This window comes from Rana temporaria, chromosome 1, assembly GCF_905171775.1.
Source record: "Rana temporaria chromosome 1, aRanTem1.1, whole genome shotgun sequence".
In the NCBI taxonomy this organism is placed as follows: domain Eukaryota; kingdom Metazoa; phylum Chordata; class Amphibia; order Anura; family Ranidae; genus Rana; species Rana temporaria.
In genome coordinates, this window is record NC_053489.1 from 288,375,482 (window position 1) to 288,398,107 (window position 22,626).

The following is a 22,626-nucleotide window of genomic DNA, read 5'->3' on the forward strand; positions in this document are numbered from 1 at the left end:
AGAGTTTCAGCCAATTTTGGGCTCTTAAACCAGAACTTAAAGTGGTTGTTAAGCCACTATAGTATAAGCATGCTGGGCACAGGGACACATTATGTTATTTAACAGATGGGATGGCTTGCCTATACTATAGATATGGTAGCAGAAGGAGGGGAGGATTGTGGAGTGGGTCGGGGCTGACAGGCAGGAAGGGGAGGGAGGAGAAGGACACCGGAGAGCAGGGAGGAGAGCTGCGGATGATGGAGGCACGTAAACTGACCATGGTGTCAGGGTTCAGCAGCCATGATAAACCATCATTTGTCTATAGGCTGGGCAGGAACTGGTTAAAGGAGAGTTCAAAAGACATTTTTCAGTACTCAGGGATTCTCACCCATTACATATGCACTCACCAGAGCACAGTGGATCTAAAATAATAATAATCATGAAGTGCAAGTAGATTAGCCATGAACTGTCTCAGGCTGTAAACTTCTCTGATCTTACCCTGTATCACAGTGCTGCAAGGCATTGTTGCAATAGGACCAATGATAATTGAAGGTGTCAGTTCTGTTATGCTGATCTGGTTTAAAAAACAGAGATACTCCATTCTGTTCCGGATGAAGTTTGCCATAACAGTTTACACTCGTTGGCCCGGATTCACAAAGCACTTACGGCGACGTATCTGGATATATGCCGCGTAAGTGTAACTATGTGCCGTTGTATCTGTGCTCCGTGCCCATAGAACTAGATACGCCTGAAAATAGGCTTCTTCCGACCAACGTAACTTTCCTACGCCGGCGTATCTTGGGCGCATATTTACGCTGGATGCAAGTGGTACTCCCATTGATTTCCTAATCACCTATGCCAGGGGTAATGAACTAAAATTCAAGGAGGTCCGGTCACTAAATTTTTTTTACGGCCGAGGTCCGAATCACAAGTCTGCGCTATTAACGATTGTACATGTCTTTCTTCCCTTTTTTGGCGTAAGCCGCACTCTCTGGTGCTTTTCTTATGGTTTCCTCCACACGCTCTGATAATACTCTGTGAATGTAAATGTCCCCAATAGTGTTTCCCCTTACATCAAATACCCCTACCAGAATAATCATTACATTGGGTGTCCCCATCAAAACACCCCCATAAATCAGTCGCCACCGTCAGGGTACCCCCTTATATCAGGTATTTCCATCAGGTTTCTTCATCAGACGGCTCCCCTACATCTGGTGTCTCCCATCAGTGTGCCCCCTTACATCATTTGTCCCCATCAGAGTGTCCCCTTACAGTCGGTGCCATCATCAGAGTGCCCCTTTACATCAGGTGTCCCCATCCGATTGTTCCTTTACATTAGGTGTGCCCATCAGAGTGCCCCTTTACATCAGGGGTCGCCATCAGAGTGGCACTTTACATTGGGGTCCCCATCAGAGTGTCCCTTTATATCAGGTGTCCCCATCACAGTGCCCCCTTACATCAGGTGTCCCCATCACAGTGCCCCCTTACATCAGGTGTCCCCATCAGAGTGTCCCTTTACATCAGGTGTCCCCATCACAGCGCACTTTAAATCAGGTGTCCCCATCACAGAGCTCCTTTACATCAGGTGTCCCTATTACAGTGCCCCTTTACATCAGGTATTCCCGTCAGTGTGCCTCCTTATATCAGATGTCCCCATCAGAGTCCCCTTAACATAAAATAAGAGTCACGCTAATGGGCACATTTTATATTAAGGGGCACTCTGATGGGCACAACAAATACAACCTCCATCTACCCCCCCCTAAATCACAAACCTAATACCCACATAATACCGCCACAATCACCTAACTTCACTCTAAAACCCATTTCCATCGATGCCACTGAAAATATCATCAGGACTCTGCGAAATAGCACAGCGCCCAATGATATCATCCCCACCAAACTGCTGAAAGAATGTGCCGATATTTTGGCTCCAGCTATCATGCAGCTCATAAACCAGTCATTCAAGGAGGGCGTGGTGCCACCCTTGCTGAAACATTACTGTTTCAACCACCGGAATTTTTTTTAGTAGTAAGGCTCGAGAAAGCAACTCTGTTTTTTTTTTTGTTCCAGATGTAATGTAATGAGGAAATACAAAGGAGAAAATATGGGATTTATGCTATTCTAAGGGTGATTTTATATCAAAATAACTTGCCACAAACGACAAAGGTGTGTTTGGCATGCAGTTTCTTGACAGGCAGTCCCACCCATCAAACTCTACATGCTGGGTAAAATTGCCACAGAGCAAAATTAAGCATTAATTTGTGGCCAAAGCAATGTATATTCACCCCTCTGTCCACCATGTAAATTTGGAGGTAGACGAAAAAACACAAATAAACTGCCAGTCTTTTCCATCTATCCATGGCCAGTGTGAATAAAGCCTCTAATGCCGCGTACACACCATCACTTTATGTGATGAAAAAAAACGACACTTTCTGTGAAGTAAAAAATGACGTTTTTGAAACTTCAATTTTCAAAGACGAAGTTGCCTACACACCATCGTTTTCTCACAATGATCTTGCAAAGTGAGGTTACGTTCCACCACGTTTTACCATTGAAGCTTGCTTCATAAGTAGCTTCTGGGCATGCGTGGATGAAAAAACGTCTTAGAAAACGACGTTTTTTGCTACACACGGTCAATTTCTGTGAAGTAAAAAGTGCACTTTTGAAAAACGACACATAAAATTGAAGCATGCTTCAATTTTTTTTGGTCGTTTTTTAGAAGACATAAAACAACGTTTTCCCCCACACACAGTCAATTAAAGTGACGTTTTTAAAAACGTCATTTTTTTTCATCACATAAAGTGATGGTGTGTACGCGGCATAAGAGCTGGGAGTAACGTGACTGTCTTGAAAGTTGTGTTGCGCCTAGCACGCTCAACTTTGAGTATTTCCAGGTTCAGAGAACCATCAATTCCTGGCTACTCTGGCTAGTCTGTGCTTGATAAGCTTCAACAGAGTACATAAGTGACATTAGCGGTCTAATGGCACACCTGATGTTCCATTAAAGCAGTGTTTCTCAATTCCAGTCCTCAGGCCCCGCCAACAGGTCAGGTTTTCAGGATTTCCCTCAGATGAAAAGGCTGTGGTGATTACTAAGGCAGTGAAACTGATCAAATCACCTGTGCAAAATAATGGAAATCCTGAAAACCTGACCTGTTGGGGGGGCCTGAGGACTGGAATTGAGAAACACTGCATTAAAGGGAGCCTGTCACCTGCTATTATGCAGAGGGCAGAGGTGACATTATGAGTCTAATAGCACCCCTGATGTCTCGTTAAAAGGAACCAGTCACCTGATATCTGCTATTACATGGTATAAAGTACAAACATTTAAAAAAATTTAAATTTTTTTTTTTTTTTTAAATCTTGTTAATCTATCTGCCCCTATATACATGAACATACAAACAAACGCTTGTGTCAGGTTTTCACTCGTACATAAATGATGATGTCACCGATATTAGGTAGCATTGAACACACCAGAGTGAAAGTAATATTTCCAGGGCCAGTGTTCAATGTTAACTCTTTACCGATGAGCAGTAATATACATTTTGGGTTTCAAAGTTGTTCACTATTTCCCAGGCATGCACAATTTTAAGCCTTGACATATTTGGTATCTATTTACTCAACAATACCTCATCTTTTATATGTTACAAAAAATATATTTATATATTTTTTTTTTTTTTATCAATAAATTTTTATTGGGTTTATCAATTTACAACACTTGAGATAGTTGCAATAATATACAACTTGAGTAGTATAATCACCATGTACAGGCAAACATTTAACAGAAAAAGAATACGGTACTCAGCGACCTAGGCCAGTCTACCCCAATTGGGTACAAACTGTAGGACTGGGAAGTCACCAAGATGATCAGTGGTACACCTATACAGCTAAAGTAAAGACAAATAAAGGAGGGGGGGAAGGGATGGAGAAAACTGAAATAAAGGCTGCCGTTAGTCATTATCTATACCAAAGATTCAGTATTTTTACTGTTATTCTTCAGACTATAGGAAGATTATTAAAGTAAGGAATCTTTTAAATATTTGGAAGCTTTCGGGTGGGTTAACCACATTTTCCATTTTCTACGATAGGGGATTATAGAATCATTCTTATAGGCTAATAATAGTTCTAATTGAGCTTGGGTGTTTAATCTGGTGATGACCATTGGTAGGTTTGGGGCGTCTGCGGATTTCCATAGAGAGGCCACTGTAATTCTTGAGGCTATCAAAATATGTAAGACAATAGTCCTATACAAAGTGGGGTATTTGTCTAGATCTATACCTAATAATGCGTTAGTAGGAGTAAGCTTGGTAAGGTTGCCCGTAAGATTGGCGATAAAGGATGAGATAGAGTTCCAAAAACTTTTTAGAGTCTTGCAACTCCAAAGCGTGTGCAGGAGGTTTCCCGTTTGCTCGTTACATTTCCAACAGATGTCGGATGCTGTTGGATAAATTTTGGATAACTTGTATGGTGTTAAGTACCATCTATTAATTATTTTTGGGCATTATCCCAGTGTTCAATGCAAGAGGATGACTTACTTATTGTTTGAAATGCTTTAATCCACTGAGTCGGGGAAAAAATTTGGTCCAGATCCTTTTCCCACTTCAGCATATTTGTGTTTTTGATAAAGAGTTGGGAGGATAACACATCGTAGAAGAAAGATATACCTTTCTTTTTATCATTTTTCTGAGGAGAGAGGAACTCCCAAAGGTTCATAGGGATTTCGATCAAATTACTGGGAGAGAAATCTTTCAGTCGGGCACACTTACCAATCTTAGGCCCCATACACACGATAGAATCCATCCGCAGATAAATCCCAGCAAATGGGTTTCTGCGGATAGATCCTATGGTGTGTACACGCCAGCGGATCTGTTTCCGCGGAGAAATCTCCTCTGGGATGGATTCCAGCAGATCGGATATTTGCTGACATGCACAACAAATCCATCTGCTGGAATCCATTCCAACGGATGGATCCGCTCGTCTGTACAGACTTACCGGATCCATCCGTCCAAAGGGATTCCCCGCACGCGTCGTAATGATTTGACGCATGCGTGGAATTCCTTATATGACAGCGTCGCGCCGTCGCCGCGTCATAATAGCGGCGACGGCGCGACACGTCATCGCCAGAGGATTTCAGCACGGATTTCAATGCGATGGTGTGTACACGCCATCGCATAGAAATCTTCTGAAATCCTCGAGAGGATTTATCCGCGGATACGGTCCGCTGGACCGTATCTGCGGATAAATCCTCTCGTGTGTATGGGGCCTAATTCTCGATGATGTTCTTAACATTAGGGGGTAGGTTCTGGTATAGATTATATCCATTACTGATCCACTCGTTTACTGAGAATCTGATTCTGCAATAATTAATGACTTCTGTGGGAAGATGTAATTTAGCCTTTTTCTCTACATGTCTGGTTTTTGAGAGAATGTGTTTCCAAGCGAATAAAGTAGTTTTAATGCTTATTAGGTTGGGGATTGTTATCTTGGGGATAATGGCGCTAGCTATTGCGAGAGAAGGGAGGTCAAAATTGTGTGTGGCTAGACGTTCAATGTTTACCCATAATTTGTCATTTGTTGGGTTAAACCAATGTTTCATCTGATCTAAGATAGAAGCAAAATAATAATTTCTAATGTCTGGGAGGCCCATTCCACCGGAATTTTTTTTAGTAGTAAGGATCGAGAAAGCAACTCTGGTTTTTTTTTTGTTCCAGATAAATTGTCTAAGTTTGCTGTCTAGTTGTTTAAAGAACTTAGCAGGAATTGGTATGGGGAGGCATCTAAAGAGATATAGAATTTTAGGTAGAGTTTGCATCTTGAAAGCGGCTATTTTACCAACCCAGGATAAGTTGGTTTTTTGAATATGTGATAAGTCACGGGATATTTGGCCTAAAAGTGTGGGGAAATTGGCATCATACATTTTTGTTGGAGGAAATGTGAGTTGGATCCCTAGGTATGTTATCGATTTGTTGTCCCAATTGTATTTATGTGTTGTGCGTAGAGAGTTGATTGTCGAGTCTGGTATGTTCATAGGGAGGATAAAGCATTTTTCCTGATTGATTTTATAGTATGAGACATCTTTGAATTTTTCTAGTATTGCGTGTATTGTAGGCAGAGATATATCAGGTTCTGTCAGTGTCAATATGATATCGTCTGCGAATAGTCCTAGTTTGTGCACGTCTTGGCCAATCGTAACACCTCTGACGTTCGGGGATGATCGAATGTATTCTGCTTAGGGGTTCTATAGCTAAGGCAAAAATTATAGGGGATAGGGGGCAGCCCTGTCTGGTTCCGTTAGTTAATGGGAAGTTTATAGATAAGATACCTGAAGTGTAGACCTTTGCGTTGGGCTATATTTATATTTTGTCTGTGGGTGCTAAAATTATTTGAGTGTATTTTTTTTACTGGAAATAAATATTGCCACCATTTTATTCTACAGTGTCTTTGCTTTAAAAAATATATAATGTTTTTAGGTTTTAGGTAATCATCAGGTCTAAAATGTACATTATAGCATGTGTGCAAAAAGATGAAAAAATGGCTCTTGCAATGAAGGGTTGAAACCATACCTACTAAGTTTGCCCAATCAGCTATTTTTTGCAAATAAACAAAGAATATATGTTACAGTCTGATACAAAAGTAAAAACAATTGCCATTTACCTGTGGCTCCCTATTGTGCCTGCCTGGATCTTTCTCAAAGCTTTCAGCATAAATTCGCAGAGTGGTTCCCACATAGCCTGAGGCACTGAGTCTAAATATAATCCTTGATGCATCTGCAAATATAATTCTGAGTCCCTAGAAAGCAAGAGCACAGTATACATTACATTAGGTAGAATGATATTTGCTACCCATTGAGGTGTTGTAGTAGTACAATGTGCTTGGTAACAGGTAACGTTTATTTATTTGAATAAATAAAAAGTTATACATTTTCTAGATTTCAACCAATAACATCCAGTGGCCGAAACGTGTTGGAAAGAGTCTATTAACGCTGCCGGTGAAGCTGGCCATGCATGGCCATTTCCCCCATCTACAAATTTAAGGCGAATGGGAGAATCCTGCCCATTGTGCTATTGTATTCTGACAGTGGGGAGACTCCCCTGCTGACAGAATACACAGATAAGCACTGCAGCCATTGGCTTTCATCTGACAGGGTGGTTGAACAGAAGTCAATTGATAGATAGAGATAGAGGAGACACCCTATTGCAGGAACAATTTTTACTGGTGAAAATAAAGGGAAAAAAATGAAAACAAAAAACAAAACAACAAACAAATGTAGCCATGACAATAAACTGGTATACTCCAATATATAAATGTTTTGTTTTTTGGTTTAGATATGCTTTAACCACTTGCCGACCAGCCGCCATCATTTCGCTGTAGCTCTAAATCTTTAAGAGCCAATAGCAGGTGCTCGCCCACTGCACAACAGGGGACACAATGCGCATGGCTGGGGGCCGCAATGCCCGCCGGCCAAGCGGGATTGCGGACTCCAGAGCCAGAACGGGGATGTGATTGTGTAAACACACAAATCCCCATTCTGTCCGGAGATGAGAGTCACATCCCCATACAGTTAGAATACACCTAGCAGGGAACACAGATAACCCCTTGATCACCCCCTAGTGTTAACCCCTTCCCTACCAGTAACATTTACACAGTAATCAGTGCATTTTTATAGCAATGATCGCTGTATACATGTCAATAGTCCCACAAATGTGTCAAAAGTGTCCGATTCGTCTGCCACAATGTCACAGTCACGATAAAAATCGCAGCTCGTCGCCATTACTAGTAAAAAAAAGAAATAAAAGTGCCATAAATCTATTCCCTATTTTGTAGATGCTATAGCTTTTGCACAAACCACTCAATATACACTTATTGTGTTTTTTTTTTTTACCAAAAATATGTAGAAGAATATATATCGGCCTAAACGGAGGAAGAAATTTGTTTTTTCATATTTTTTGGGGGGATATTTATTATAACAAAAAGTAAAACATATAGCTTTTTTTTTTAAATTGTCAAAGATTGCTCTATTTGTGGGAAAAAAAATTACGTACATTTTGTTTGGGTACAGCGTCTCAGGACTGCACAATTGTCAGTTAAAGCGACGCCGTGCCGTATAGCAAAAAATAGCCTGATCATTAAGGGGGAAATTCTTCCGGTCCTTAAGTGGTTAAGCACTAGTTTATTGCCATAGCTATACATGAGAATTTTATTTCTGGCACAGGCAGTTCAAACTAACAAACACTAGATGGCAATGCATCATTTTGTAATAGACAAACACAGACACACTTGCTGGAAAGGAAAGTGAACACTAATTCTGAGTACGTAGAGTTACAGCACCCTACATTATACAAATGATATACCATAATTTGCAGCAAGAACGTGTCACTAAATTGAGGATGTGGTAATGGAAATATGGGAGTTTCTTCTTTTTAAATGTGCAGGCTCCAGGGCCTCCCTATCCTGGTTCCACAACCGTGGGAGTCACTGACTTGGAAAAAGCCTTCAGATGTTCAGACTTCACTGACTGCATTCCTGTTCCTACTCAGTACTCCAGTAGGTAGTAAAGCCAGGATCAAGATGACAGCCCTGCAGCCTGTACTATTAAAACCAATTTAGGAAAAACACCTCCCAAAAACAACTCATCAACGTTTAACGTAAACCAATCACAAACATAGGTTTTAAAACAACATATAATGAAAAATTTATAAACAGACATTTTTTTGTGAGATACAGGGAACATGCAAATACAAAAAGATGAGGTAGAATTGGATTTTGTTAGCCCACAACAGAAAATTAGAGGCTGATTAATCAACAGTGTTTTTCTGTACTTGCAGGGTCTTCAAGGGAATAAAACATGGAAAAAAATACATGGCCTAAAGAGATGTACTGCATGCATTTTTCTTAATGAAGACTACCTCCACACAGACTCCCCCCCCCCCAATCATAAATGCTGCCGCCAGACTTATCCAACTTACCAACCGCTCAGTGTCTACCACCCCTCTCCGCCAATCCCTACACTGGCCTCCAATCGCCCAGCGAACCAAATTCAAAATACTAACAACATACAAAACCAAACACAATTCTGTCTTTAGCTGCAACACTAATCTTGTCTGAAAATATCTCCCAAACCGCCCCTTATGCTCCTCCGAAGACCTCCTGCTTTATTGTCTCCTCTTTCGACGCTCATCTCCAGGACTTCTCCAGAACCTCTCCCATCCTCTGGAACTCTCTACCTCAATCTTCCTGGCTATCTCCTACTCTGGCTACCTTTAGGTGATCCCTGAAAACAAATCTCTTCAGGGAAGCCCATAAAGCCTACCACCAACAACTGAACTTTTAATTCTTCATCAGCTCCTCCTTTACAGTTATTACTTTTGTGCCACTTGGCCCACCTTATTAGATTGTAAGCTCTTATGAGCAGGGCCCTGGGCTCTCTTTTGTATTTTATTGTATTGTAACTATACTGTCTCACTTTATATTAAAAAGTGCTGCACAAACTGTAGATGCTATATATAAATCTTATATAGTATTAATCCTTTTTCCACAAACATACACTTTAAAGTGGAGGTTCACCCGAAAAGTTAATTTTTAACATTAGATTGAGGCTCATTTTGTCAAGGGGAATCGGTAGTTTTTTTAAAATCTAAGCAGTACTTACCGTTTTAGAGAGCGATCTTCTCCGCCGCTTCCGGGTATGGGCTGCGGGACTGGGCGTTCCTATTTTATTGACAGTCTTCCGACAGGCTTCCGACGGTCGCATACATCGCGTCACGATTTTCCAAAAGTAGCCGAACGTCGGTGCGCAGGCGCCGTATAGAGCCGCACCGACATTCGGCTTCTTTCGGCTACTCGTGTCGCGATGTATGAGACCGTCAGAAGCCTGTCGGAAGACTGTCAATTAAAATAGGAACGCTCAGTCCCGAAGACCCTTACCCGGAAGCGGCGGAGAAGATCGCTCTCTAAAACGGTAAGTACTGCTTAGATTTTAAAAAAACTACCCGATTCCCCTTGACAAAATGAGCATTAATCTAAGGTTTTGAAGTAATAAAACTGCCAAAACAAACAAACAAAAATGTTTGCACAAAAAAAACTTGAGCCATTTCCAATGCATATATGTCCTCCTGGGACACCACAGCTTTTATTTTTTTTATTTAATGCCTTGGCATCTGCGCCTCCCAACCCTTTAAGAGATTTTAGGTGCCAGGAGGCGGGTTGGGGTCTATGATCATGTGACCGGCATGACTGGCTGTCACGCTGGTCACATAATTGGAAAGTTCCCAATCGCAAGCAGAAATCAGGAGCTTTCCGATAGGTGACTGGTGACTGTGTCGGGGGTGCGCTCTCGGCACAGCTGTGTTTGAAATATGGTATGCAAATATGCAGCCACTCATAAACAAGGCCACCCCCTGAGAGGATGCATATTTGTGTGCCGTCGGCGACAAGAGGTTAATAAAGAGTTTCAATTCTTAAAGCAGTTGTGAACTGTACATTTTTGCCCCCATGCAGGTTTATGCCATAAGGGGCTAGTAAGCACTGCTGCATAGTGTTACTCTTGTGTGCCCCTATATTTCGAACTGCTACGTAGTGTTGCTCTTGTGCACCCCTGTATTTTCAGCTGCTGCATAGTGTTACTCTTACACTGTATCTCCAACTGCTATAAAGGGGGGAATTCACTAAAACTGTGTGCACTCAGAATCTGGTGCAGCTGTGCAGATAGCCAATCAACTTCTAACTTCAGCTTGTTTAATTAATCTTTGACAATGAGGCCGGGTTCACACTGGTATGACACGACTGTTGTGTGACTGTCATCCTACTTTGCCCTGCTACATCAGTCCTACAGCGGTCCTACATCCATCCGACTTGCATGAACAGGATAAGATTTTGCTCCGACTTTGAGATAGTCCGACTCAAAACCATCCCAGTGTGACATAAATTTCCTTTACTGCTGCTGTATTCTTCATGTCAGAGGTCACAAGTCAGATTGTTTGGAAGAGGATCTGACTTTGATCCGATTTCAATGATCAAAGTAGTGCAGGAACCTTTTCTAAAGTCAGACTGACTTGTGTCGGACTAGTTAAGATGGGTCTCATAGGGAACCATTGATTTGTACATGTCATGTGACATGTGTCCCCAAAGTCGGAGCATAGGTTGTACCAGTGAGAACCAGGCCTCAAACTCAGGGTACAATGCAGGTACTGCACAGATTCAGGTGAATCTGGATTCCTCAGAAATCAGTACTGAAGGTTTGAAGGTTGTTTAAAACAAATACCAATAAGTGGGCCGTGGCCATTTCAAATCCAAAAGTAAAGTGTGTGTGTTTTTTTTATTTAATAATAAAATTGTTTATAGGGGTATAAGTTCAGCCTACGGTCCCATGGTCATTACCTACCATGTGTTTTTGCATGAGGGTACTGGGTCTGATGATAGCCGCTTTCAAAGTGGTACCATATGTTAAGTTTCACTCCAAGAAGTTGCAGTCTGTCAGTGTGGGATAAATAGGTACACTCCCTAGATTGCCCAGTAAGGCTATTACCCCAGGCCAATTGGTGGATTCTCAGCTTGAAACTGGAGCAAGTCAGCCAGTCTATTGGATTCTAAATATGGATGCCAGTCTGATGGGCTAGGGTGCAGTTTAGAGGTCCCTGTTGATTTAGGGTATGTGCTAGGCAAGGGGGGCTCAGCTTCCAATCAACAGGCAGTTAGCTAACCCTTTCAGGTCATTCTGTTAGGATCCAATTGGACAATGCACCCCCCGTAGAATGCTGCAATCTTCAGCGAGGTACCAGTAGTCATGTGCCGAACAGCAAGACATTACACATTCTTTCTTTGGTGAAATGGTATGTTCTGGCACTCTCAGCAGTACACATTGAGAATTGGAAGGCAGAATTTTTAAGTCACCAGCAGCAAGGAAATGGTTCTTACACCCAGCACAAGTGATCCAATGGATTTTGCTGGGGGGCACTAGTAACCGCATGGGATTAGTAGTGTTTAATATACGTCTTCCCTCCAATTAGGTTACTGCTGTCATTACTGAGCTTACCAATCTGGTACTTGGACATAACCATATCAGTGGCAGAGCTCCATGGTCTCCTCTATCATTACCAGGCCTACTTTTACAGGGTCCCATATTTCATTCTACTTTACAGTCACTTTGATGGCCTGACTGTTGAGGCCAGGAAGTTGTCTTCTTGCAGGGTTTACCATCACCCATGGAAACCATATTTTGTATGGTGTGATTAGAAATGATTACATTCTAGAAAATATGCAGTGTTTCTCAAATCAGGACTGAATCATTCTTTGGCTCTGAGTACTATTAGAGGCCAGATTTTGGTTTTAGCTATACTTTTTTAGAATCCTTTGGCTTTGCATTTTCTGGTAAAGACATTTAGGCAGGGGGTGGGGAACTTGGCGTATTCTTGGCGTATTCTGTATGTAAACCTTTTGCACCATGGGATCTGAAACTAGTGTTGTCAGCTCTCCAACAATCTCCTTTTAACCTTTGGGTAGCATCTCTCTCTCTGATCCTACCAGGATTGTGGTCAGACATTTTTTTTGGCCTGAAGAGTATCGATATTGGCAGCTATGTCTTCTAAAGTGGCATTCTTGATTCTACACAAAGATAATGTTTTCCTAAGGTCTAGGCAGTATTTTTTGCCTAAGGTTCTTTTGTCATTTTATAGTAATCAAGATATTGTCTTATTTTCTTTTTGTCCTCACCCTAAACAACCAAAAGAAATGTCTTTATATTGTTTAGCCGTAGTTCGAGCTATAAAGGCATATCTCTCAGCAACTGTCTCTTGGGGTTGTACTCACTGTTTAAGTTACCAGATGGGTCGTGAAAGGCTCAAGCAGCCTTTTGCTCTACTATTGTTAGATGGATCAAACAGGTTATTATTTAAATTTTAAACCTTCAAGGGGAAGTTAATCCTTTTCCAATAAAAGCGCATTCTACAAGGGGCATAGGTCCTTTTTGGGTGTTTCAACATAAGAGTAGCCCCCTTTTCACTTTGCATGTCAGTGTCCATTCACCTGAAGGTGGCAGTATATAATCCAAAAGTAATGATTAGAAAGCCCCATGTCCTGCGATGTATTTTAAGAAAAGGATTTTATAGGTAAGTCAAAAATCTTTTGTTTTGTTCTGCTCTGTCCTGTAAAGTATACTAAGACAAGAAGAAATATGAGAATATAATTTTCTCCTTATCTACAGTAAGTACTTATTATATTAATTAGCTGTTCAGATAACAGGAATGCTATGCTTAAAATGGGAGTGAGTGTATTTAAACACAATAGTTTAAATCCTAGCAACAATGGGAGTGATGAGTTTCCACATCCTGATGTGCCAAGGAAAACAGTTACAGCTAGAAAGGGATAGACATTCTTTTTAAGAGATTTTTGATTAATTTTTTTTATTGTAAACAGGCTAAGAAGGCCTTTACATTAATAATTGATCCCCCATTGTTAGCATTAAAGTGATCACAAACAGTTAAAGGAACTCGGTATAAGATTAAGAATGCCCACCCCAGGTCCCCTTACCTTATTACCAGGAGACACTCTGCTCACTGCACACTAAACTACTGTATAGGTATAGAAACTTTGTGTGCTAAACCTACCTTCCAGCCAGGGATCCCTTTCAGTTTAAAGAACTTAAACATATAAAAGAAGCCCTTTTAAAATTTTCTGCGGCCTGCAATGGTTATTTCTCAAGTTATTGTAAGGATGAAGCAGCTGTCCAGCATCCCATTTTTCCAAGAGAGGGAGCACTGACCTATTCTATCGGGCTACACATGAACAGGATGACATTACCTCTCATGGCACTAGGAGCATTGGCCCCAATGGGGACTACCTTCTTTAAAATGAAAGGGAGCGCTGGCTGAACGATAGGTGAAAGATAGGTGCTATACTTATAGCATAGTGTGCTCTATGGAAAAGAAAAACGTATACTTTAAATATACCATTTATAATATAGCTTCATCAAAACAACATATATGTCTATTTGGTTTTCTCTAGAACAAAAAGTCATATTCTAAGTAGAAGAGCCTGTCCCCTGCCAGCAGGTTGTAGAAAAGCACCCTTGTTGTCTGTGTGGAAGCAAAGGTTTCTCTGTAGAGGTTCAATATGCCCCCTGCTGAGTCAGATCTTTATAGATTCAAACTGAATGTTCAGTTGAACTTAAAGAAACCCTCTTTCTAATGACCAGCGGGGATGGCCTGTCTCCAAGGATGATATTGCAGGTCAAGTGAATGGCATATTTGCCTTTCGCATAGTTGGAATGGTTGATTTGTGGCACGTCTCCAAACCTGCCATATGCCCTTAAGGTGAACCTGTTATCTATTCTGAAACTTAACACGCAACATCATATGATCTATCTCTATCTACCATAAAGTAAACTTGTTATAATAGAACCTGAGATTATTAGTTGTCATAACTGGAATATATAGGCAGCTCAGTGGTATCAGAAAAAAGTCAGAGGTTAGTATCTTTATACTTTGTACCCATGGGCCAGAATCTCGTCAGGAAAAAAACGTTGTTTTTCCTGACGAGATTCTTGGCAAGAATCTCTTGTCACCCGAGTGTACAGACACTCCATTCAAAAGAACCGGGGTTCTTTTGAATGGCAAGAATGCAGTGACGTCATTGCGTACGACGAGCATGCGCTCGTCACATTCGATGCCGTCGCCGCCATCTTGCTGCACCCTACCTATGCCTAGGAAGCTATCGCGCATGTGCCAAAGTAATTTTGAGCATGTGCAGGTTTCCACGGCAACTGGTAAGTTTACACACTCTTGTGTTTCTCGGCTTGAAAACACTGCCGAGAATCACAACGAGAAAATAGAGAGCAGGTTCTCTATTTTTCTCGTCGAGATTTTGGGCAGTTTTCTTGACGAGAAACCTGAAAGCCTCGTACACACGCACGGTATACTCGGCAAGAAAGCTCTGCCAGCAGTTTTCTTGCTGGTTTTTGCAAAGTAAACCGAGCGTGTGTACAAGGCTTAAGTCCAAGTTAGTGACTTACAGTATTGAAACCAGAGGGTTAGCATTACAGCCTGGAAACCAATATTTTCATAAGGAAAGATAAACAAGTGATGGTAGCCTCCATTGTGTCTCCCATATCAGGTTTCCTCTTTTGCAGGGAATTATAGCTAATTAAAGCTAACGACATATTCAGGTACTTATGCAAAAAAATAATTCTTTACCTGCCTGGACATCAGTTTAAATCACAAAGTTATGAAAAAATTCACACACATGAAAAAGAATCTCATTTCTTTGTAGCACCATCCTAGCGTAGGATGCTAGGTACATTTCGTTTTGGGTTCTGTAATCAAGGGAGCAGTGATTGTTGGTCTTGATTTGTCCTGGGTTTCACAGACTGGGAATTTGATTCCTTCCCCCTGTGTCTAGAAGAAGCTTCCAGAACTTAGGGCGGGAGATTCAACTAGCCAGCTTGAATATTTATCCTTCGTCAGCCAATCCCTGGAGAAGAGTGTTCAGTAGGGTATTGGAAAGGTGATAAATAGTCTAAAGCACTAGAAAGCTGGGTTCCTTCACTCAAGGAGGGTTCCAGAGCTTGAGGGTCTGCTGCCCATAGGCAGTCCATGGACTGTGTAGCTGTTCTAGAGGTCTCAGCTGTGTCAGGGCTGAGGGTCTGGATGGATCTTCTTAGAAGCTAATGGCAGGACCTCACCACAAAGGTTTTGGTCTGGAGAAGGACTATTTTACTCACTGGACCGAGTCCAGGGGAAGCTGGAAGGTCGCAGCTGTCCTGAGGACTTGTGAGTAAAGACCTTCAATTAATCCCTGAGACTTGCAGTGTTCTGGAAATCAAACTGATTACCAGTAGTTGTGCAATGGAGCATCTGGATGTAGCTAGATGTCAAAAAGACTCACCTTATGGTCCCCAGCTGTGAGACCTTATAATGTTCAGAAAGTTGCCAAATTTTCTACAGCTGTGAGGCCGTAGACTGTTCAGTATTCATAGTTACTTAAAGAGAAGACAGTCCTCTCAATGTTACTTAGCGTTTTGGGTATCCTGTGCCCTAACCCCTCTCCTGTTAAACTTTCTCTAAGCAACAAATCCCTAAAAAAAGGCTGTTACTGAAGCTTGTGTAAATGGACTGGGTATTGTGGTGATGGGCAGCCTCTGTACTTTAAGTGAAGAACCAGTTATTACCAGTAGCACTTTTGGGTGTAGCGCTAAATTTTTTTCAAATTCCCCAGCACATAAATGGATGTTTTGAAGTGAGCGCATTTTCATTTCACCTCATTTCAAACGAGTTTTTTTTTATTGTATTTTTTGGTGTATTACATATTTCTTTTGTGCTAAAATTGAAGTGTATGGCCTGCCATTGCTTTAACAGTGGTCTATACTTTATTAGCAGAGACATCACTAAGAAGATATGAGCATTTTATAACAGGCATGACCTTTTTGACAAGTAATGTATTTATAGTGTTGCCCACACACAGACCAGCTCTTTACCAAAGGGATGTGACATCCGATATTTTGCTACAGGACTTGAAAGCTTACAAAGACCACAACTTAGTATACATGAAGCAGACACCTAAAGGCCTGTTAGATTCTACTGCTAAACACAGACCAGAATGGCAATCAGAAACCGTTTAAAAATTGTAGGTAATAAATAAGCACCACTTGTTTTCTAGGAGCAATTTTAGAAACAGTTAAAGTGATACTAAACACACACTGTTTAATTTACATTATCCTTTCTATTTCTGTAGGTGGATGATGGCACTGTAATCATTTTAATTAAAAGTACATTTTTCCTAATATATATTTAGCTGTCACATGACCCAGATCTTTCCCAGCCTGTCTGAAGGAAAACATAGGCAGGAGAAGCTTCCAGTCCTCTGCTGCTGGTAACATGTTAAAAAAAAATCTCCTTTGGAATACAGATTAACCACTTTCCGACCGCCGCACGACTATGTACGCCGAAAAACATGGCGCGGGCAGGCAGATTGGCGTACAGGTACGTCCCTTTAAATTTGTCGCCTGTGATCGTGAACAGTCATCAGTGCGTGTCACGTGAAGCCACGTCCCCTAACAGTAAGAATCACTCGCTAGGGAACACTTAACCCCTGCAGCATCACCTAGTGGTTAACCCCTTCACTGCAAGTGTCATTGCACTGATCGCTGTAAATATGATAAAGGTCCCAAAATGGTGTCAAAAGTGTCCGATATGCCTGCCAAAATGTCGCAGTCACGATAAAAATCGCTGATCGCTGCCATAACTAGTAAAAAAAAAAAAAAAAAAAAAAATGCAATAAAACTTAAAACAGTCCCCTATTTTGTAGAAGCTATAACTTTTGTTTGGGAGCCACGTCGCACGGCCGCAAAATTGTCAGTTAAAGCGACGCAGTGCCGAATCGCAAAAAGTGGCCTGGTCTTTGAGCACCAAAATTGTCCGGGGCTGAAGCGGTTAAAAATAAATAAATAATATCAATAAATTCAATTTAGAATACAAACATATATTTTAAAATAAATCTTTATTATTTTATGGAAATAACATGGTTTGGGCGAATTTCTGACAGTCACGCCCCTCTAACCTGTCTCTTAGAATAAGAAGGAGGTGAAGCCTCCATTAATCTACCTGTAATATCCCACCCTCATTGTCTTTAGGTGGTTAGTGGACATGGAGAGGGAGGGAGGGAGTGGGCTGTCATTTACCACTGTGTATACACCCACGGTGTATAGTGATGTGATAGGAAGGAAATGGCCAGCGTAGAAACTCACTAAAATCTGAGCATGTGTAGAGTTGCCACTACAGCTGCAGAAACCCTAGCTGAAATGGGGACATGAACAGACAGAGAGGGAGACAGAGAACAGCAGGATCAACCAGATTTATTTTTGCAGAATACCGAAAACGAATCTGATAGTGACTGAGTGAGTATGAACAGCATGTAATACACCATTTATTGATAGTTTTTTTTTTATGATGTGGGTTTAATGACACTTTAAGACCTATCTGGACTGCAGCTGAGGGTCATGCTGGAGTGCTGAAACTTTGCCTCTGAGCAGGAGCTTCCTGGAAACAAAGATTGGTCACTGCTGCTGTTTCTCCTTGTGCAAAGTGGCTGATTTGTATCTGACTCCTCCTCTGATATTCTGTAGACAGCCTGTAGTGGGTGGGCCTGTTGGGTTCCTCCCACAGAGATCTGCTCACTTTACAGGCTATATACAGTACAGTGATGACTTTTATATAATAATAACTGGGTTCGCAAAGGCATTTGATGCACTCAAAGTGGATTTATATTCTTTGTGGCTTTTAGTAAATAATTTAAATAAAAGTATGGTGCCCTGGTTCAGCTTTAAGCCAGAGCCATGGCAGAACTCTAGGGGGCTTAATTTACTAAGATAAGTAGACTGTACATTTTGCAAGGGAATTATCACTTTGCAAGGGAATTTCCCTTAGCTGATTGAATGTGGCGTAAATTCACTTTGCAGAGAAAACTCAAATGTATTTTTGCTTCCACATAATTGTATAAGAAAGGAAAATTTCTTTGCTAAGTGAAAATTACACCCTGTTCACCATCAACTCAATTTACAAATTAGTCAGTAGGGTTGATTCAGTAAAGGAGAAAAAAGTTCATTTAATGCCATGAAGCTCTATGCACTTTAAATACATTTACTTGTTGTAAGTGACTTGAAATGTATAGCAGTTGGCACCAGGCTATCCAAGGTCCTGCTCTGCTACTTCTTAGCATAGCGTAACATAGCATGCAAGGAGCAAATGGAGATCCCTTGCCACCCCTGACCTTAAACTTCAGGTCTGTGGTTCAATGCAGGAAGGCATTGTGGCCTAGGACTGAGGATCTCTATGGTGAGCTAAACCATCTTGGTGCGTCTTACGAAAAGATGTCTAAAACCTGTTAACTAATGTTCTGCACTGACTTGGAACTACCTGTACTGTCATAATGTGTTTCATGCTACAAGTTTTCTGCACTGCAAGACTCTGTCAGTAATCTGGATGTGATGTATTGCTGTGCTGAAGATGTGTATAACAAGGGTTGAACCGATTAAGTAACATGTTAAAATGCTATTGGAGTGGAGATTTCTTTATTTCGAGTGATTGGCCTCAGGCCAGGAATGTAGAGTGTGGCCTCTGGCAGGGAGAATGGGGACATAAGGTGACTTTCATCAGTCTTGCCTACACACCATCAGTTAACAAACCGATCGTGTCAGAACACGGTGATGTAAAACACAACGTCGTGCTGAGAAAAATGAAGTTCAATGCTTCCGAGCATGCGTCGACTTGATTCTGAGCATGCATGGATTTTTAACCGATGGATGTGCCCACAGACGATCATTTTTTTCTATCGTTTTTTTAACCATCAGATAATTTTAAAACAAGTTCCTAGTTTTTTCACCGATGGATAAAAAAACGATGGGGCCCACACGCGATCGGTTCGTCTGATGAAAACGGTCGATCAGACCGTTTTCATCAGACGAGCCGATCGTGTGTACGCGGCATTATTCTTTGCTCCAAGATGCATGGTGCTGTACTGGGGTGACCTGTTCCCATACTCCACTCTCATAGGGCCCCACCCACATCTGGCATAAATAGGGGCACAACTTTCACCCACTATACATCATTATAGGTGGGCAAAACTAAAAGAGGCAGGAACACCTACCAGCATACAGGGGAAAAACAACTTGATCAGATGAATGAAGTAATCTACACTCTACAGAAATAAGGCAACATTTTTCTTCTCTAGTTTATTAACCCTCTATAAATCAATATCACAGTGCAACTAGCATATTTGTTAAGAGATATCAATAATAACAGACCATTTACTGCTCTTATTACTAATTTCCTTTGAAAAAGCTAATAGTTAGAATTTAAATATGAAGACTGAAATATGTGTCCCTCTTTCCTCCTCATTTGTTCCTCATTTTAATCAGATCTATATAGTTGTATATAAAATGCATGTTTTATCTTTTAAAAAGTGTTTCCCAGTGCTAAACCTTTCATTACATTTCCAAATTGATGCATTTGTACATTTCAAAAAACAGTTTAAAGGAATAGTATTGGTAAAAAAAAGCACTCGTGGGTTTAACTAATAATTATTTTGGTATATTTATCCTTTATGCCTATATACTTTTGCAAATAGTTGTCCCTCATTCCCATCTCAAAAATCTGGGAGGTATGGTAAAATTATTGCTCACATATGCACATCATGGGCGTGATTGGCTAAAGTCAATAAACATGAGCAGGGATAAATCCCTTTGGTATACTTGTATTGAAGGCTCACATAAATGTATGAATGAACTCACATTTTTGTAAATATTTTATTCTATCTTTTCATGTGACAACACTGAAGAAATTACACTTTATTGCAATGACCAAAGAAGTTGAGTGCACATGCTCAGCGTCATATCCAGATATTGTATTTGGGAAAAAGATGTATGAGTGCTGCCAGCATTGCTGCAGAGGTTGAAGGGGTGGGGGTCAGTCTGTCAGTGCTCAGACCATATGCTGCACATTGCATCAAATTGGTCTGCATGGCTGTCGTCCCAGAAGGAAGCCTATTCTAAAGATGGTCCACAAGAAAGCCTGCAAACAGCTTGCTTAAGACAAGCAGACTAAGGACATGGATTATTGGAACCATGTCCTGTGGTCTGATGAGACCAAGATAAACGTATTTGGCTCAGATGGTGTCAAGTGTGTGTGACGGCAACCAGATGAGGAGTACAAAGACAAGTGTGTCTTGCCTGCAGTCAAGAATGGTGGTTGGAGTGTCATGGACTGGGGCTGCATGGGTGCTGTTGGCACTCAGGGAGCTACAGTTCATTGAAGGAACCTTGAATGCCAACATGTACTGTGCCATACTGAAGCAGAGCATGATCCTCTCCCTTCGGAGACTGGGTCACAGTGCAGTATTCCAACATAATGACCCCAAACACACCTCCAGGACGACCACTGCCTTGCTAAAGAAGGGGAAAAGGTGATGAACTTGCCAAGCATGTCTCCAGACCTAAACCCTATTGAGCATCTGTGGGGCATCCTTAAATGGAAGAAGGAGGAGAGCAAGGTCTCTAACATCCACCAGCTCTGTGATGTCATCATGGAGGAGTGGAAGAGGACTCCAGTGGCAACCTGTGAATCTCTGGTGAACTCCATGCCCAAGAGGGTTAAGGCAGTGCTGGAAAATGATGGTGGCCACAAAAAATATTAACACTTTGGGCCCAATTTGGAAATTTTTAATAAGGGTGTACTTACATGAAAAGATAGAATACAATATTTACAAAAATTTGAGGGGTGTACCCATTTTTGTGAGATACTGTACATGCTTATATCAATCATGATCCCTGAAACGATCCAGCCAATGTTTAATGTAAATGGTGTGGTCCTGGTTTGCAGTGTGTTTTGAACATAAATATAATGTTGCTTTTGTGCCTACTGCCCAGATAAAGGTTTGTAAGCATCAACATTTTACCTGAAAATGTTTTTAAAAAAAAGTAGTTGGCTCACTAAGCACCAAAAAGACCCATTTGTTGCCCTATCAAACAAAAAAAAACAAAAATGAAGTGCATGTGTGATAGACGTGAAACTAAAATGAATATTTTTGTGTTATGATTAGAACCACTGAAATGGAGTGTATATTTTCCTTGAAATGATTCTTCAGATTTTGTCAGATATGTTCTTAAAGTATATTTTAACTTGGATGGACATACAGAGAGAGCTGTTGAAATCAAAAAGCCACTCCATCCACTCACTCACTCTGTGTCCCCCCTCCCTCCTGGATTCCTCAGTTGTAACAGGAAAAGCCTTCCCATCCCCCACATCCTGTCTTTTACAGACCCCAGAAGGAGCCTGTGTGACTTTTGGAAGAACATGAAATGGACTTGTGAGGAGAAACCACCCTTCTATATGAATTGACCAATAAAAGACTCACAAGGGTGATGGGGAGGGATTGATGGGTGTGTATTTTGTGACATCATGAAGTCAATAAATCTAAGAGGAGAAGGCCGCCTCCCTCTCTCCTTTTTCATTCTTTTACTACATTCTCTGTGTGTGCATCTGTCTGTTCTGCTCTTCTCTCATCTTCCTGCTGTGCACTTCAGCTCCAGACCACAAGAATCTGTGTGTGTGTGTGTGTTCGTTTGTCTTTGCTTATTTCCACAGATTATACCAGTGAATCATTACAAATCTAAATCAATTGACGCGCCAACGTGGTTTTTGGACTTCAAGGACAGACTTTGTGGACGCACAAGAAACTGGCTGAGAATTGAGGGACCGTCTACCATTGAAAGGGGCGTCATGAACCCCTAAACACGGTAAGTGCGAGTTTTTTTTGGCTCCCTTACACCGTGTTACAGGCTAGACGGCCTCTATTCCTATCTAGTTTGTCTGCAAATTCCGAGCCTTTGAAACAGACGGTATAATTCTGGTCCAGAAGCGAACCCCGGCTTGTGCTGATTCACTGCTATTAATTTTTTTGGTTCTTGCCTGTTTGTATGCTGTGTATGGTTCTGTAAGGGTGTGAGCTGTTTGTGTGGTTCTGTACTGTAAGGGGTGTGTGAAATCGGCCTACTAAGTTAGGTACTAGCCGTGCATCGTCTCGGATTAAGCCGATGTGATAAAGGTGGTGTGCACGGGGAGTGCATGCTGGCTTGGCTGAGTCTGGGCAGCTCTAAGGAAGTTA

The 22,626-nt window shown here is 41.3% G+C and overlaps 1 protein-coding gene across 2 annotated transcripts in view; it reads right to left on the bottom strand.

The window, feature by feature from the left end:
* PGM5 (phosphoglucomutase 5) overlaps positions 1-22,626 on the bottom strand; it is a 163,496-nt gene that overhangs the window by 12,143 nt on the left and 128,727 nt on the right. For both annotated transcript variants that reach the window (XM_040356968.1, XM_040356962.1), the window contains one exon: positions 6,634-6,768. In XM_040356968.1, the coding sequence (XP_040212902.1) occupies positions 6,634-6,768 (135 nt within the window). The remainder of the gene's footprint in view (positions 1-6,633; positions 6,769-22,626) is intronic.